A 16,445-nucleotide genomic window follows, 5' to 3' on the forward strand; every position below is an offset into this window, starting at 1 on the left:
TATTGTTTTTAACCAAGACCAGCATGCTCAGTACTAACAGGGGGCAGTGTATTGGGTTGTTTCACAGTCTCATATAATCAGCTCCCTAGTCGACCAGAATGCTATGGATTTAGAGCTACCTGTTGGCTACAAGGATAATGTTAATTTTAGGAAATTGATTTAATATGTAAATCAGCTAGTAAGGGACTAAGGCTGGGAGTACTGGGGTTATTACTCAATAAAAGGAGAAAATTTCACATTAAACTATATTACATTAGTCATCAGAATTTGGGCCAAAATGTTAAATTTGGCTGTTGGTTAAATCTTGGAGGTATTTGGCTATTAGGGTTAGGAAGAAGTTCCATAGCATCAAAGTGGTTCAGCTGGGTCAGAGAGTGACATAGGAAGATCTTAAGTCCCCTGTTTCCTGTTCTGTTACCAGTTTCAACCTTCTTAGGGACTCTGGGCTGAAAATGAAAGCACATTCTCTGTTTTCTCTTTGTTTCCTTGTCCCAGCCATATGTCGCTATCCTCTGGGCATGTCAGGAGGTCACATTCCAGATGAGGACATCACAGCTTCAAGTCAGTGGTCAGAATCCACAGCTGCCAAATATGGGAGGTGAGATAGCTTTATCAAGAAGGCCTGAGTGCCTGGGGGAGTGGGGGTGGGGGGATGGACACACAGCCACGACTCAAGATGCTGGGGGGAAGGGCTAGTGTTGAAGAGAGCTTGTGTGACTGGAACAGAGATGTGAAGAGGTTTATGCTGCTTGGAATGTTTCAGAGAGAGGCCAAGCCTTGGCTGTAGTCACTGGCCTGAAAACTCAACCTCTTCCCAACCGCAGAGGCCTCAGAGTCACACCACCCACTGTGAATGGGGTTCATTGATAAGTGGTGGACTCGCTTTATTGGACCTCACTGTGGGCTGTTGTAGGAGAAAGGCCAAGGGTGCAGGTCCAGAGAGGGGGAGACTATGTAGGACACTGGTGGTGAGTGATGCCTGCTTCTCAGGAGGTGTCTGAAATGTCACTGGGCAGAGCATCTATGGTCAAACCAGACACTGGGGTTTCCAGTAAGTTTTTTTTCTCCCTCAAGGAAACCTCACACAGAAGGGCCATCTTCATCTATAAACAGAGAAAATTCTATGTGGAGTATGTAATTCCCAAGGTCTCTAAATGAACAGACTCCTAACTTAGAAGCCATGCTGCTGACCAATGCCTCCTCTTCCTGCTGGAAGCTAATTATTTGGCGTAAATTTAGTATTGATTTTGTTAAAATGGAATTATTCATGAGGCAATCGACCCACATAGCTTCTCTCATGCATGTATTAGTGTTTGAGAGATGAGGGTAATGGCTGGTGAGTTAAGGGGGGAGCAAGAAATGAATGGGTAACATCTATGAGGAAAGGGAACATTCTAGGAAAGAGGGAAAAAACTCAGAGGGTCCCCCAAATAAACCTTAGAGTGATTTCTCAATTCGGGTCTAGTCTGGAGAAATAAATGAAACCAGGTTATTGTGCATTCTCTCACAAGCTTTCCACACTCACCTTCACCATGGCTCCCATGGCTTTTGCTGGGTGGCCACACTCATCCTGCTGGCTAGCATTCTACCACATTGCATAGCCCACAGTGAAGACCCTACCTTTCCTCCCTTCTCCTTCCTCCCTGCTTCTTCCTATAACTTGATACCCCAACCACAAGCAGCCAGCTTTGTAAGATTGTGGCTGAGGAATGGGAGGGGGTGGTGGTGAAAGGATTCCTCAGAGGAACAAGGGTATAAAGAGTTTCATTTCCCTAGAGTTCTCCAAACCAAGATGAGAAGGTTACATGTGCTTTGGATGGCCCCCAGCTTCCTTGTGGTGACTCTCCTTGGGCTGTGTGGGGCTTTAGAGACAGGAAACTGACCACAAATGGGTATGGTTAGGACAGACAGACACCATGGGGAGGTCCCTCATGTCCCTCTGGACTAGACTGCTGCTTTTCACTCTGTCATCAGGCACAAGGCAGCAGCCTACTGGGAGCTGGTGAGTCTCTTGTTTCACACTTGCTCCCTCTCTCCCTTACCCTTCTCCTCGAGGCTGGACTCTGAAGAAGGAGATGGAGCCTGGTGCCCAAAGATTCCAGTGCAACCTGATGACCTGAAGGAATTTCTCCAGATTGACTTAAGGACCCTACACTTTATCACCCTTGTGGGGACCCAGGGGCGCCATGCAGGGGGTCATGGCATTGAATTTGCACCCATGTACAAGATCAACTACAGCAGGGATGGCAGTCGCTGGATCTCCTGGCGGAACCGGCACGGGAAGCAGGTAAGAAGAAAATGTCCATGTTCTGGGGGGCGGGTATAGGACTCATAATAGTCAATATAGTTGAATAGTTCAATAGTCCATTGTTCAAACTGTGTATGTTCAAGCCAGATATAACGTTGTAAATGTGACCCATGGTATAGGAGTTGATGCAGTGGATCTATTAGCTCTGCTGAGAGTTGAGTGGCTATACTCTGCTCATAAATGAGTAGCAAAGTGTCCATCAAAAGCATGATGCATGAAGAAAGGCATGCATGGTTTTATAAGATCTCTGATCCTTCTTGTCTCTCTCCTAGGTGCTCGACGGGAACAATAATCCTTATGATGTTTTCCTGAAGGACTTGGAGCCACCCATTGTAGCCAGATTTGTTCGCCTAATCCCGGTCACTGACCACTCCATGAATGTGTGCATGAGGGTGGAGCTTTATGGTTGTGTCTGGTTAGGTAAGTCTCTACCACAGAGACTTTATGAACCATAAAGAAACTTCCAAGCCCTAAGGACTACGAACCACCAACTCAGAAAGGGATGAGGTCATTTGCCCTTGGAATAAAATTATTTCCTCTTGGTTAAAAGAGAAAAATGAGCCACGCTCATCCACCCAGAGCTTGGTGCCCTGTGCTGAGAATGATGTATTCCCAGTTACTCAGGTAACAGCTGTTGAGGTGTGCTTCTTAACAGTGCCCAATTATGAGCCCAGATGGAACTGCAGTGGACAGGATGTGCAAGCTTTCTTGGAAGCTCAAGTAGCTTCCTGGGATAGTCGGTTAGGCAGCCGGTGCATCTCCTTACCAGAGACACTGACTATTGTGTTTCCTTTGGCAGATGGCTTGGTATCTTACAATGCTCCAGCTGGGCAGCAGTTTGTACTCCCTGGAGGCTCCATCATTTATCTGAATGATTCTGTCTATGATGGAGCTGTTGGGTACAGGTAAAGTCTAAGAGATGTAAATAATCACTGGAGTAAGGGAAATGGCCATGACAAATAGTTTACTGTGATTTCATCATCAATAACCAAAGAATCAGCAAACCCACCAATATTATGTGCATGTGTGATACACTGAAATAACTTAGATGTAGTAAATTATATGCTATTTATCTCCATTTTGTAGCTGACTTTTGGAAAACAAAACAGTAATACAGTAGATAGGAAAAATCACACAATGTAAGAGCCAAACTTTGTGATAAGTCTATCAGTGTGAGAGCTATATTTCTGAGCCTTAAATGAGGATGAATGTTCCAACCTAAAGGCTAACAGCGATAGGGACAAAGTGATAAGTATAAAGACTGGTCGGGTCACAACGTTAAGAAACAATGGACTCCATAAACATAGTACTTTAGAAGCTATGAAAAGAAGGAACAGTTAAGATTTAAAATAGATAAGAGAAGCTTTTAGGGTAATGAAACTGTAGGTAGAGGCTTGGAGAGGAGGAAGCAGAGGACAACATTGGGGATCATGGCCATAACTGGGCTGAGAGCAGCAGAGAAGCCTGAAGTGGATGGATGGAGAGCTGTGATAGAAAAATATCGTCAGACACTTTGGGGTACAGAGCTGGGTAAGACCTGTGCCTATCTGTTCAATCATTACATTCTTCTTCTGGCCTATTTCCAATCCCTCTCTTTCTTAGTTCAGTGTTTATCTGTAAGGACTGAGTCTAGGAGAGAGGTCAGAATATTGTGAAATTCAGACCCTGCAATAAAGTTTGTAGGGCTTCAAAAAGAAACATGTTAGTGAGTCTCAGGATGTAGATTGTAGAATAACAGCCCTTCTACTTCCTCAGGGGTGGAGAATGAACGACCACCCTCATCTGCCAGCCGGAGTGAAGTCCCGACTCATCCAGTCTTCTAGCCTTACTTATTTCCTTTCGCTCTATGTAGTCACTCGTGTCTCCTCTACTCTCTTACATCGTTTGACTCAGTCACACCCTAGCTAGCCTATGCTCAAGGAACACAGGAAATGAGGTATCAACTGAATCCAGATCAACCAATCTTTCCTAGTCAGTTGTTACCATGTGTATAGAGTTGTCTAGCTGTTATGGGTACTTAAGAAAAATGAAACCATGGGTCTTATGCTTAAGGCATTCATGGTTTGGGTCAGTGGCTACATGAGAAGATTAATTATCCTGTGCATTAGCCCAAATACCTGACAATAAACAACTTGGAGAAGAATGATTCAGCTTAGCTCACAGTTCCCAGGCAGGAGAAGGTATAGCATGACAACATTCATGGTATTGGAGACTTGAGTGTCAGGACAGGAATAGTAAGAAGGATATCAAGAGGAGGGGTGGGGATGGAAGGGGTTTCCCTTTAGCATCATCAATACAGTGATTCACTGGTGATTCTTAAAGTTAGGGAAGGATGTGATTGGAGCTGTGCTTCAGGCAGATTAAACTGGCAGCTGGCAAGGACTAGATGTGAGTTCTAATGAGGTAAAATTTAAAATCCCAGATTCCATGATGTGAAAATGAATTAACAGTCAAGGCCACAATGGTACTCTTAGAAACAAAATAGGGAAGAAATAGTCATTTGCATATTATAAGCATCTAATCAAATTAATATTACCTTAACTATCTCTTTTTCTGAATCAATGGATAACTCAGAGTTTCGCATCAACAAATGCTATAAAAATAACACATTTACTGTGTTAGCCGCCAAAATTTGAAGCACTGTTTTATTAGTTTGTATGATAACTCTTCTCCTTATGTCCTTCCCTATACTTATCAATATGGTGTCTTGGTATAATGGTCCACAATTACCAGCAGCATTTAAATTAGTTCATTCTTGGCGGATAGCATGAGGAACACAGCCCTTGACCCATCAGTGATCAATAGTCACTGGTTGGAAGCATTTGCAACCCTTCTTGGACTACACAATTCAGAAAAGAAAACCACCAGCCAACATGCTTTTGAATGATTTCTCGTAATTCCTCCACCTCCACAATTATCAGCTCTCGCAAAATCTATCGGTGAATTGGTAGGCTGAAAAGTTCTTCTGTGGATGCGTGAGTGACTCCAGGCTCCTCTCTTCTCTCCTCTTCCCTTGGCCTGAGCAGTATGACTGAAGGACTAGGCCAGTTGACCGATGGGGTATCTGGACTGGATGATTTTACTCAGACCCATGAATACCATGTGTGGCCCGGCTATGACTACGTGGGATGGCGGAACGAGAGCGCTACCAATGGCTTCATCGAGATCATGTTTGAATTTGACCGAGTCAGGAATTTTACCACCATGAAGGTCAGTGGTAGATTTTCTTTAAACAATCCAAAAGCACAGTGTTGGAGGAAAAACTGCTTGATGTGCCTTGAGCTGATGTTGGCCAAATTAGACTTTAAAATATATTCCACTACTACAAGTATAAATGAATTCAGAGTCATATCATTTTTTAAAGGTTGTTCCTTCATTTTTGTTCTGTGTCAGCTGAGGTTAGGCCCATCTCCCTCCCTCTCTCTTTCCCTCCTTCCCTCTCTCTTTCCCTCTCTCCCTCCCTTCTTCCCTCCCTCCCTTTCACCAGACCCAAACATTTCCATCCACTTAGGCATAATAGTTATTTCATCAGTACATTACTGCAGAACAGTTAGGTAGAAATTGGTGACTTTTGTTGAGTGGCCAGTTGGAAGCCAAAGGCTTGGCCAAGGCTGGCCTAGAAGGCTGTCATGAGATGCACCATAGTAAGTATGAATATGTAAAGAGATCTAAAGGAGGAAGCTTAAGTCCTAGCTCTTATTTTCTCTCAAGTAAGACCCTATCAGGGAGCCAAATTCTAATGCTACCCTTGATAATATCTTTGTTATAACATAAAGAGTTTCCTGGTATGTAGTTTAAATCATTATTCTCCTTTGCCCTCATTCTAACCTAGGTCTGTTTTAGAGAGAAGGGCACAAAAAAGAAGAAAAGTTTATGCAAAAAGTAACTAGATTGGATGCTAAATCTAAATTCTAGGGTTAGGGAAAAGTAGAAGCCAGAGGTGTGAAGGAAAGCCTTTGTGTTCAGTGTAGGATGAGGCTGCAGGATCTCATATGGTTTAGGTATAAACTCTTAATAGTCTATATAAGGGCAAGAGGAAACAGTAATAAAAGCCTTAGGAAAGGGTGGGAAAATAAATCTGGCCTGCTACATGGATGTCCACTTATATGCCCTGTTTTCATATTTATTGTCATGTGCAGTAGTAATCTACAAACTTGGTAAGCCTTCCTCAGTAGTCTTCAGTCTATATCTGTTTCCTGGGTTAAATGGAAGAATTAGTGATTATATTATATGTTATATAATTAAAATGGATCTGTTCATCTGTTCTTGTTGTTGGTTCCACAGCTGTATTTGGAGCATAGCAGGCTAGATTCTGAGCAAAGTATAGTCCCTATCATGAGAAACATTGGTCACAATGTCAGTAGGAAAGGCAAGATTAATTTGAACAAGAGTACATGCGGGATAACATGGGACCCAGAAGAAGGAAAAATGTACATCATCAGTCATCATTAAGGGTTCCTTCTAATGCAAATGTTTTATTCATTACACAAGCTAGGTTTAAAAAAATGCATGTCTTTTATATTACTCCCAGATGTTAATGGATTATCTCTTAAGCAGATTAGCACTTATTAATTAAATGAGCATTTAAGATAAGAACAGAAGGAACAACATATGCCTGCTCTGTTGGTTTGTTTTTGGAGGATCTTTGGCAAGTATAAAACATACGTGTGTGAAATTACGTGTAACAAATTATTCTTCAGAGATTTTTGTAGATAGGATTAGGAAGAGGCAAAGGAAGAAAATATGCAGAGCAACAAAAATATGCTGTTAGAGAAATTAATTTTGTATTCCTCTTAAATATACCTGTGAACATACACATAAGTTTGTAAGTTTATACATGCTGGGGAGGATTTGTAGTTTAACAAATAATTTAAAAGATTCTAAAACTATCCATGACCTTATAACATTTCAGCAGTAAACTTTGATCTTTCTGAATTTCCAGGATTTTTAAAACACATTTATTACAGATTAAAAGGATTCAAGAGCTTAGATCAAGAAGCCAGAAGTTTTTAAGTAGGAGATTTGGGACAGTCTTTTCAGACAAACAGGGCCTCCATGTGGTTTAGTTTTCCTGGGCAAAAAAAGTAAAAAATTGCTTCCAGGGCACTAATATCTTTTATAGATCAGGTTTCTTTTAGAGGCAAATTACTCTTCATCTCTTGCTTTGAAGGATGGTTAAAATATAACATTAAAGCTTATTCATGCATTCAAAGTATATTATTTTAATAAATAAATATGTAAGCCCACATGGGAATGAAATTCTATGCTATTTATTTGCATTCCAGAAGAATTCTTGAACCATCTGTAAGAAAGATTATTACCTTCGCTGCAGGGTACTTACCCAACTCTTTGCAGATTTCAGAACATCTGAAAAACCCATTGAAGCTGGAGATGGTATTTCTTTGATTTTGTTTTTTGCCCTTAGCCTCACTCCATCGACTTGGGGGTCAATAAACTAAAATGGGTACCTCACTCCAAGGAAGATATTAACACATATGTTCATCAGTAAAACCTGTGGAGAAAATAATCCAAATGGAAAAGTTAAGGTGACTACTACATTTCTATGTGGTATGAGGGCATTGGACTAGATGTCTAGGGCTCTCCTTCCAATTGTGTTGGAAAACATGTGAGTGCCCCCATCTTGTCAGTACATAGACTTGGGATAGAAGGTTTTTACACCCTTTAGTAGCTCTCATGGTCTACCCTTAGAACATCTCTGTTCCAGTTCTCTGACATTTCTTTCATCATTACTCTTCCATCTTCTTCAAAAAAGTGAATTCAGCCTAGTAGTCCTGCACTGCTACCCAGAGGATGTACAGGAGCCACACCATACAACTCAGGGTCTACACAAGCCTAAGAAACAGGAATACAGTCCATGAATGACAGCCATGCCTTTCCAGCCAGTGAAGCTCTTGAGGGACAATGGCCAGGAAAGATCTGTTTTCCACATTAAGACTGAGTCAGAGGAAATGGAGATGAATTGCTGTAAGGGCCCTGAGTCAGTTGCTAATATACACATTGCGTGTGTGTGTGTGTGTGTGTGTGTGTGTGTGTGTGTGTGTGTGTGTGTGTTTGTCAGGGCGGGGGGAGTTGCTGAAGGACTGTTATGGAATTTTTGCTTGATGACCTCACAGACCAAACAAACATCCCGCTGAAAGGGTCATACAGCAGGAGAATAGATGGCAGCTGCCTTCCAAATGACTTCTTGTCTCTTCTCAGATGTTAACAATGAGAAATATTTGATGCTCCCATCTAAATAGTTTTATTTAGACTAAAGTTAACTCTGTGTCTTAAACATCCATGGCACTCCGGAATAAGTGAGATTTACACAAGAAAGATGAAATTGTATTTGGTTGAATTTTATTTTCTTTCAAGTTTCCCACATAGCCTTCCTGAAAAGGAATGGTCTATCTTTGGAAGGTACCTGGGAGGAAGTATGATGTTAGGTTGGCACAGATCAGAATAGCTCAGATATGGGCAGACAGCAAGTATGATTACAAAGATTGCAGAGCCAAGGGAATTCTTGTAGAAGACAGACCTGGGAAGATGCTGATCTAGCTCTCGCTGAACAGGTGAGGAGACTAGAACATAAACCAGATGACCAGATCACACACTTGCAAATTGGAAGTGAGGGCAGCATCCTAGGTTTTATAAGGTCTGACCTGGGTATCATTGCCATTGTCCAGAAGACCAAATTATGGATAGTGTTTTTACAGAAATGGAAAGGCCTAGGGTTTTCTACATAACCCGGAAGTACCAACCTGTCTCTCACATGTCCCGTTCTCTGCCAGGTCCACTGCAACAACATGTTTGCTAAAGGAGTGAAGATTTTTAAGGAAGTCCAGTGCTACTTCCGCTCTGAAGCCAGTGAATGGGAACCCACTGCTGTCTCCTTTCCCCTTGTTCTGGATGATGTGAACCCCAGTGCTCGGTTTGTCACGGTGCCCCTCCACCACCGAATGGCTAGTGCCATCAAATGCCAATACCATTTTGCTGACACATGGATGATGTTCAGCGAGATCACTTTCCAATCAGGTAGAAAACCTCGGGCAACTCAGGGAAGAGAGTGGGGTGATACAGGAGGTGCGAAGGGCATCCATGTTGCTTCCTGCCAGGTCTCCGAGAGGAATGGGATTCCTCAGATGCCTTACAGCTTTTGGAAAGAGAGAATCCTAGTTTCTAGTTTTGTGTTTCTAGCTTTAACTCATGTAGTTATAAGGAACCAGAGTGGAACAGTGCAAACTTTATTAGACTCTTTTACATGTTTGTCTAGAAAAGATTTATAGCAAAAGATTGTTAAAAATGTAACAATGCTATACAAATTAAGACTGTTAATGGGAAGCATTTAAGGACTATCAAAGAATTCAAATAAAAATCCCTAAATATTATGTACAAGAGTAAAGAGAACAATAGATTATCACTCACTTTATTACTAATCTTTTGCCATCTTTGTTTATTCTTTCTTGCTTTTGTATTTGAAAACAAATCTAAAATATATTTATGTTTATTATTGGCATTTAGGAATGCATAAAAGAAAATATTTTCTTGAATACAATGCCATTATAACAACTCAGAAACATTTGCCAGTACATTCTAAAAATGATTTCATCATTTTTGAATATATTGTAAGATTCACAAAAACCCTGTTCTGCACCAAGCCTTGAAAAGTTAAACGGAATTTATGACTTTGTCTATACCATTGGGTTTTAGTTTGGAAGACAGATGGCTTTTTTAGAATTAATCCCAAGTGCCACAATGTCTAAGCACTCAGGAAGAGCAGGGAACAAAACCATGGGCTTTCCTAAGTAGTTCCTAAGGCATGAAGCCCCATTCAGCCTGAAAGTACAAGCATAAAATAAAATGATAGGGAAAGAGAGAATAACCTAGCCATGGATTAGAAGATAACACCCTTGCTGGCTTAACTTTTTTTTCTTTATGTTAATTGTGAGCTTAGCCTTTAATGTCTAAGCCATCTTGGCTTGATATGTTTCTAAAAAAGAAAATTTCAAGATGGCTCATTTATTAGGCTATGCTAATAGAGAGGGTAAGAGGGTGTGTACATATTTAGAAAGCATTGGTGCCTACATGCTGTCTATGCTAAATTTAATTTAAAAACAGGAAGACTAATTAGTTCATGTAATATATTCAGAACAGAATTGTATATGCTCAAAAGAAGTGGTGCTTAGAGTGTAATAATAATCAGAAGATAAATAAATTCTCACTATCCTTGGAAATCATCTAGGTGAATACACAGATGTCCACCTACTTGTTGAATTCTTGGGCATCCTTGGCAGAGCAATTGGCACATTTGTCTTATTTTGGCCAAGCATAACTTGGACTAAGTTTTAGATTCCTGGGATTCTCTTAAGTTTGAAATTCTATGTCTTCGTATTGTTATTTTCTTCTAGGTTCTTGAGAACTTAATTTAGCACATATAGTTGACCCCAGAAACTCTTTATTTGTATAAGAATTATAAGAAGAAAAATTAGGATCTGTTGAAAGAGTACCTTGTAGAAGAGAAATTCATATTTTAATTCTTGACAAATCAGAGGTTAAAAATTGATTACCGGTGTTAATATGGCAATTGCATTTGGAGTCTGCCTTTGAAAGCCACAGCCTCACAGTAAAGAACATTTCACAGATAGTTTTCTATCTCTAGGGATGGGCGAAGCCTTAAGTTGAGAGTTAGGACAATGAAGCACAGTGAAAAAAAAAAATCCCTTTAAAAGCCAATTTAAATTGTTTGATTTTTTAAATTGTCTAATTGATTAAATTCTTGGGAGGAATGACTGTCTTCACATTAGGTTTGCTTCATGCCCACATATCCACTGAGTTCTCTCTACATATTGTTGAATCTAGGCCCTTCTTTCCATGCATATTTTATGATGATCTGTGACCACAGCCCTCTGAAACACTATGCACTAACTTTTTATACTGTAACAATATTTAATATTTACAACTATTTTGTTTTTGCACCAGGAAAAATGTCCTTACTTGTACAAGTCATTATAGTTTATTGGATATATTTATGGATTCATTCTTATTTTTGTTTTTCATGGATATTATACATTTTTTGCATCTATAGGCTACAGTGTAATGAGTTCACCCATGTATAATTTTTAAAAAACACCATTGGTAACCTGCTATATTGACTTATACATAGTACATTGTTCTGTGACAGATGCTGCAATGTATAATAACTCTGGAGCTCCTTCCACCTCTCCTATGGCACCCACAACCTATGGTACGTGTGATTAGTAATTATTAATGACTATTTGCATGTTAAAGGAAGGACAATCCACCCCCAAAATGAAGGGCCCAAAGTTACTCTTATTTGTCACCATTCATAAGTTTCTTCAGCTGAGAGGGGCAGAGTCTAGAGTGTTCCGATTGTTCCACGAGTATTTAAGAAGCTTGCAGGAGAAACAAGTAAGGAGATATTTCTAAATGAGACTCATACAGTGATCTCATGAATGAGGAGTCCATGGGACAAAATGCTTTCTACCTCTTGGTAGATGAATATGCAGAGGTAGATTCTTTGCTTGGAGAAGTCACTGGCTATAACAGCCAGCAATCTGGAAACATGCTTGGTTGGACTTCTTCTGGGAGGAATCTCAGCTCCCTTAGTCAATCTCCAAGAATAAAGAGCCCAACTCATTTCTCGACTATATTTTCATGAGCATTAAGAACCTGTACAAGACCATGACAACAGAGACAAAATGTGGGAATGAGTATGAAAAATGCTCACTATTTAGTCTGAGACACAGAGAGAGGAAGGGTGGTGGCCTATGGAAGAAGGCTGTAGGAAATAGAAGTAAATAAGCAAGAGCAATAAAAGGCCTAAATATGAGGTTGGAACCTTCTGGAATTCTCCTGAAGTAACATGATGGTCTCTATGCTCTGTTTAGTTCCCACTGATCTCATCTACCCTAGAAAGTGATTCTTTTCTCTGCCTTCTCTACTTGGTCTCAGATCCCATGCTTAAAGTTGATGATAGCAACACTCGGATCCTGATTGGTTGCTTGGTGGCCATCATCTTCATCCTGTTGGCTATCATTGTCATCATCCTGTGGAGGCAGTTCTGGCAGAAGATGCTAGAAAAGGTAAAGATGTGCAATATGAACATCCTATGCTTCCATTTCCTGTACTGGTATGACAGGAGCAAAGGCCAAATTCCAAAAAGTTGTAAGTGGCTAATGAGTTCTCTGAGGCAACCAAGAATCATTGGTGTGGGAAAAGCTGGAGAAGTGAACCCGGAAAGGCATTAGCTGAAACTAGTTTCTCATTTTCAGAATGAAGATTTTGGAATCTGCCTCGAAATCTTAGGAAAATTTCTAATACTTAAGAAACTTTTTCAACATGAGCATTTCCCATGAAGAATCCAGTTTACAGGGTTTGAGGCAGAGTGCAGGTGCCTGTGTGTGTTTTTAGTTTGGCAGCAATTCTGATGGACAGCCAAGGTTTGGAGGTCACTCAATTCTGTTAATCTTTTTTGCCTTTTCTAAACTTTTTGTTTCTTTGATTTTTGGTGTCAGATTACTTACTTTTGCTGTTGCTTTGACCAAATATCTGACAAAGGCAACTTAAGGATGGCTTTATTTTATACCGTGACTTAAGAGAGGAAATGGTTGATCATGTCAGGGAAGGGAAGGTAGTAGGAAGGAAGCAGCCAGTTGCCTTGTGTCACAGCGAGGAAGCAGAGACAGATGAATGCTGGCTTTCATCTTGTCATCTTTATTGAGTCTGGGATCCCAGTCCATAGGATGGTACCGCCTACATTCAGGGCAGGTCTTCATTGCTCAGCTGTCCTTTCTGGAAACGTCTTGTCACGTATGCATAATTGTGCTTCTGAGGTAACTGTACAGTCCATGAAGTTGACAATGAAGCTTATGAAGCTTAAACCTCTCTCTCTCTCTCTCTCTCTCTCTCTCTCTCACACACACACACACACACACACACACACTATTTTAACATGCAAAGCCTTGTTTCTCATGTTTTTGGGACAGTTGCCCAGTGTAGTCCTGACTAACTAGGTGTTGCAGATCAGGATGGCCTTGAACATGCCATGATTCCCCTGCCTGTGTTTTTCCTGAGAGGTCATCATGGGCATGTGCTGGCACATTTATCTCACACATGTTATTTTATATAAAACTCTGGGTAATGATTGCATGGACTGGATTTAGCTTGTTCTGATGAGATAACACCTACTCAAGGGGCAACCTCTGCTCTCTCTTTTTTTTTTTTTTTTTTTTTTTTGTTTCAATTGTCCAAAATTGACACACTTTACTAACAATGAGGATGAGGATCTATAATTTTTTCTGGCTTCTTAATCAGAGAAGAATCTCCATGGACAATGCTGTTGAGTGATGGTCCATCATTGGATCCATCAAAATGTTGCTGGCTTTAGCCCTTTCTGATCAGTGGGTTCCTAGAAATGGCTTTGGGTCATGAGATCTCTAGACTGTAGGTATCTGCAGTGTCTAGAAGAGAATCATTGACTTTAGAGACCAAGTCTTGTACCATAAGAGGGTAAGGACACCATGAGAAGGGTCTTGAATCTCTAGAATTCCTTGTTTGTAGGGTACAAGAGAAAGGGCTCACTTCAGATTTCAGAGGAGCCATCTAGCAAGTCATCTGTGGTCTTTTCTGACCTGCTCCACCTTCAGGTCTCAACGTTAGTTTTACAGATTTGGGGTAGTAATATTTCAAAGAAGAGGAACTCTCTTTGCATTGTACAAAGCCCTTAGCATCAGACACAAAACACAAAACAAAGACATCAGTCCATTAGCAGAATCTAAAGAGTTGAAAAGCAGACTACAGAACATCTCGGTGTTTCTAGGCGCCAGTGTAAAGTGCTAAGCATTTCCTCTCTTGGAAAGCTGAAACACGCTCACATCTAAATGGGTAACTCTATAAAGGTAGCAAGTGGGGAGCTCATGGCAGAAGAAGCTGCCTGACTAAGGTTTCATTCGGCTGCTTGAACTGACATATGCTCTTTGAAAATATATTTGTAGTAGTTCCTTGAGAATTTCATACAGTGAGACACATACAGATCACATCTATTTACCTCACTCCTCCTTGAACTCCTCCCAGATCTAACGTCACTTCCCCCACCCCTCCCAACTTCTTATCTTTCTTTTTTTCCTTTTTTTTTTTTTTTTAAACCTACTGTGTATCCATGTTGTGCCGCTCATGTAGTCACGAGTGTGGGACTATCCACTGGAGGATGGTCAACCTAGCAGAAGTCACAGCCTTCAAGAAAACAAACTGACTGCCCTGAGAAGCCTTCGGCAGTCAGTAGTTCCTCAGTTAGCGGTGGAGACCTAGTGTGTGCTCTTCCTGAATAGTCTAGTAGGGCTACATTTTATTTGAAGGGGGAAAAAAGAGAGAGACTCTATCTTTTCTACTCTAGACTCTTTCCCCCTCTTTATTTGACCTAGAATTTGTCATACTTCTCGGGTCTTCTGAAACCTGCTGGACCATCTTCCTCATCTGGAATATCAAAGCTAACTTGGAGAGCAGTTTTTGCCTTTTGATCTTTAACTCGGTCCTTCAAGAAACTCTTTCTACCACCGAATACGGCCCTATATAATGACTCGCAGTGCTCCGGAATGGCACTCTGTATTTCTTGCTAGGATAATATCTAATATTTTTGTCCATGTGGAAAAACTTACGTACTCGTGCTGCATTGGGAGCTTATGGATGTTGTCAATGCAGGAGTTAAATGGTTAAAAAATCTGTCATCTAAAGAGGAAACTATTGCTAAATTTCTGTAACACAGGAATTCATGGCACCAGCTCGTCTCCCTGTCAGCTGCAGGGTTCCTGGGGGAGGGGGAGGGGAAGGGTGGAATTTAAAGGTATAAACCAAGCCGGAGGCTAGATTTTAGAAAGAAAGTGTGACAATCCTCTCTATCCATGACTTTCAGGCTTCACGGAGAATGCTGGATGATGAAATGACAGTCAGCCTGTCCCTGCCCAGCGAGTCCAGCATGTTCAATAACAACCGCTCCTCGTCACCAAGTGAACAGGAGTCCAACTCAACTTACGATCGCATCTTTCCCCTTCGCCCTGACTACCAGGAGCCATCCAGACTGATCCGAAAGCTTCCAGAATTTGCTCCAGGAGAAGAGGAGGCAGGTGAGGATAAAATCATGGGCAGGGGACTGAGAGAGAAGAAGCTTTGATTTCTATGACGTAGGCGTAACACTCTTGCTGAAGGTTACGTCTGTGCCAGCCTCTGAAGAGGTGTACAGTCTGTCCCTAGGTTTGGTTGCTGCCACTTCTATTCTGAGACCCTGCCTTTTATTCTTAACATAAGACATTCACAGGGACCCCCATAGAAAAATGTCAAAATGTCACTGAGGTGTTACCAAAAGAAGCTGAGCAGTCATCCAGATAACCTTCTGATCCTGTGTGTAAAGGGAGAGAAGGCCCATTTTGTGCTCACTTGAGCCCAGACTTTACTGGGATAAATTCTAGACCTGAAATTACAATGGGAGGAGAAAAGAGCCATAAAGCCAAAGGCATTCTATATCTCTGGGTAGCTCTCTACCCAGATAATTGAAAGGCTTCATTTGTTGACTTCTCTTTGGAAAATACTCATTACACTAGAATAAGATTTTATTTTCATAGTAAATGTTTTTGGCTTTTCTCAGTCATAGTGTTGAATACGGTGCATAATGCCAGCTGCTTCAAAGCCCAGTCCACGTTGAAAAGTGCTACAGGGTAACATCGGAAGTGGTTCTGGGTCACCAATGGGATCCTCAAAAGCTGCCCTAGGTCATCAGCCTGTAAGTGACTAGATTGGTGGCAGAGCATTTATATTCAAGGCCTGAGACAGCTGGTCTTACTAAATAGAGAAAATAGAAGTTCATTAGAGAATAAACATGCTGAAAGAAGAAAGGAAATTAATAACCATCTTATCACTGATGGGGTAAAAAATCATAGGCAGAGACCATTCCTAGAAACAGCAAGACTAAAGACTACATATGAACTTATTTTCTTAACAGAACCAAAGTAATTGACCTATTTCCCAAGGTCTGTATCTCCCATAAAAATCATATTCTAACTTTCTACAATTATGGCACATGTTAAACACGATTTTATAAATTCAATATGAAGTTGTTTTCTTCCCT

General features: G+C 40.9%; 1 protein-coding gene across 1 annotated transcript in view; it reads left to right on the top strand.

The window, feature by feature from the left end:
- DDR2 (discoidin domain receptor tyrosine kinase 2) overlaps positions 1-16,445 on the top strand; it is a 115,963-nt gene that overhangs the window by 86,527 nt on the left and 12,991 nt on the right. Inside the window, exons 4-12 of the mRNA XM_080935585.1 lie at positions 496-598; positions 2,056-2,287; positions 2,581-2,728; positions 3,108-3,213; positions 5,335-5,518; positions 9,100-9,343; positions 11,490-11,552; positions 12,281-12,411; positions 15,237-15,447. Of these exons, the coding sequence (XP_080791711.1) occupies positions 496-598; positions 2,056-2,287; positions 2,581-2,728; positions 3,108-3,213; positions 5,335-5,518; positions 9,100-9,343; positions 11,490-11,552; positions 12,281-12,411; positions 15,237-15,447 (1,422 nt within the window). The remainder of the gene's footprint in view (positions 1-495; positions 599-2,055; positions 2,288-2,580; positions 2,729-3,107; positions 3,214-5,334; positions 5,519-9,099; positions 9,344-11,489; positions 11,553-12,280; positions 12,412-15,236; positions 15,448-16,445) is intronic.

This window comes from Micromys minutus (genome assembly GCF_963924665.1).
Source record: "Micromys minutus genome assembly, chromosome: 1".
Lineage (NCBI taxonomy): Eukaryota > Metazoa > Chordata > Mammalia > Rodentia > Muridae > Micromys > Micromys minutus.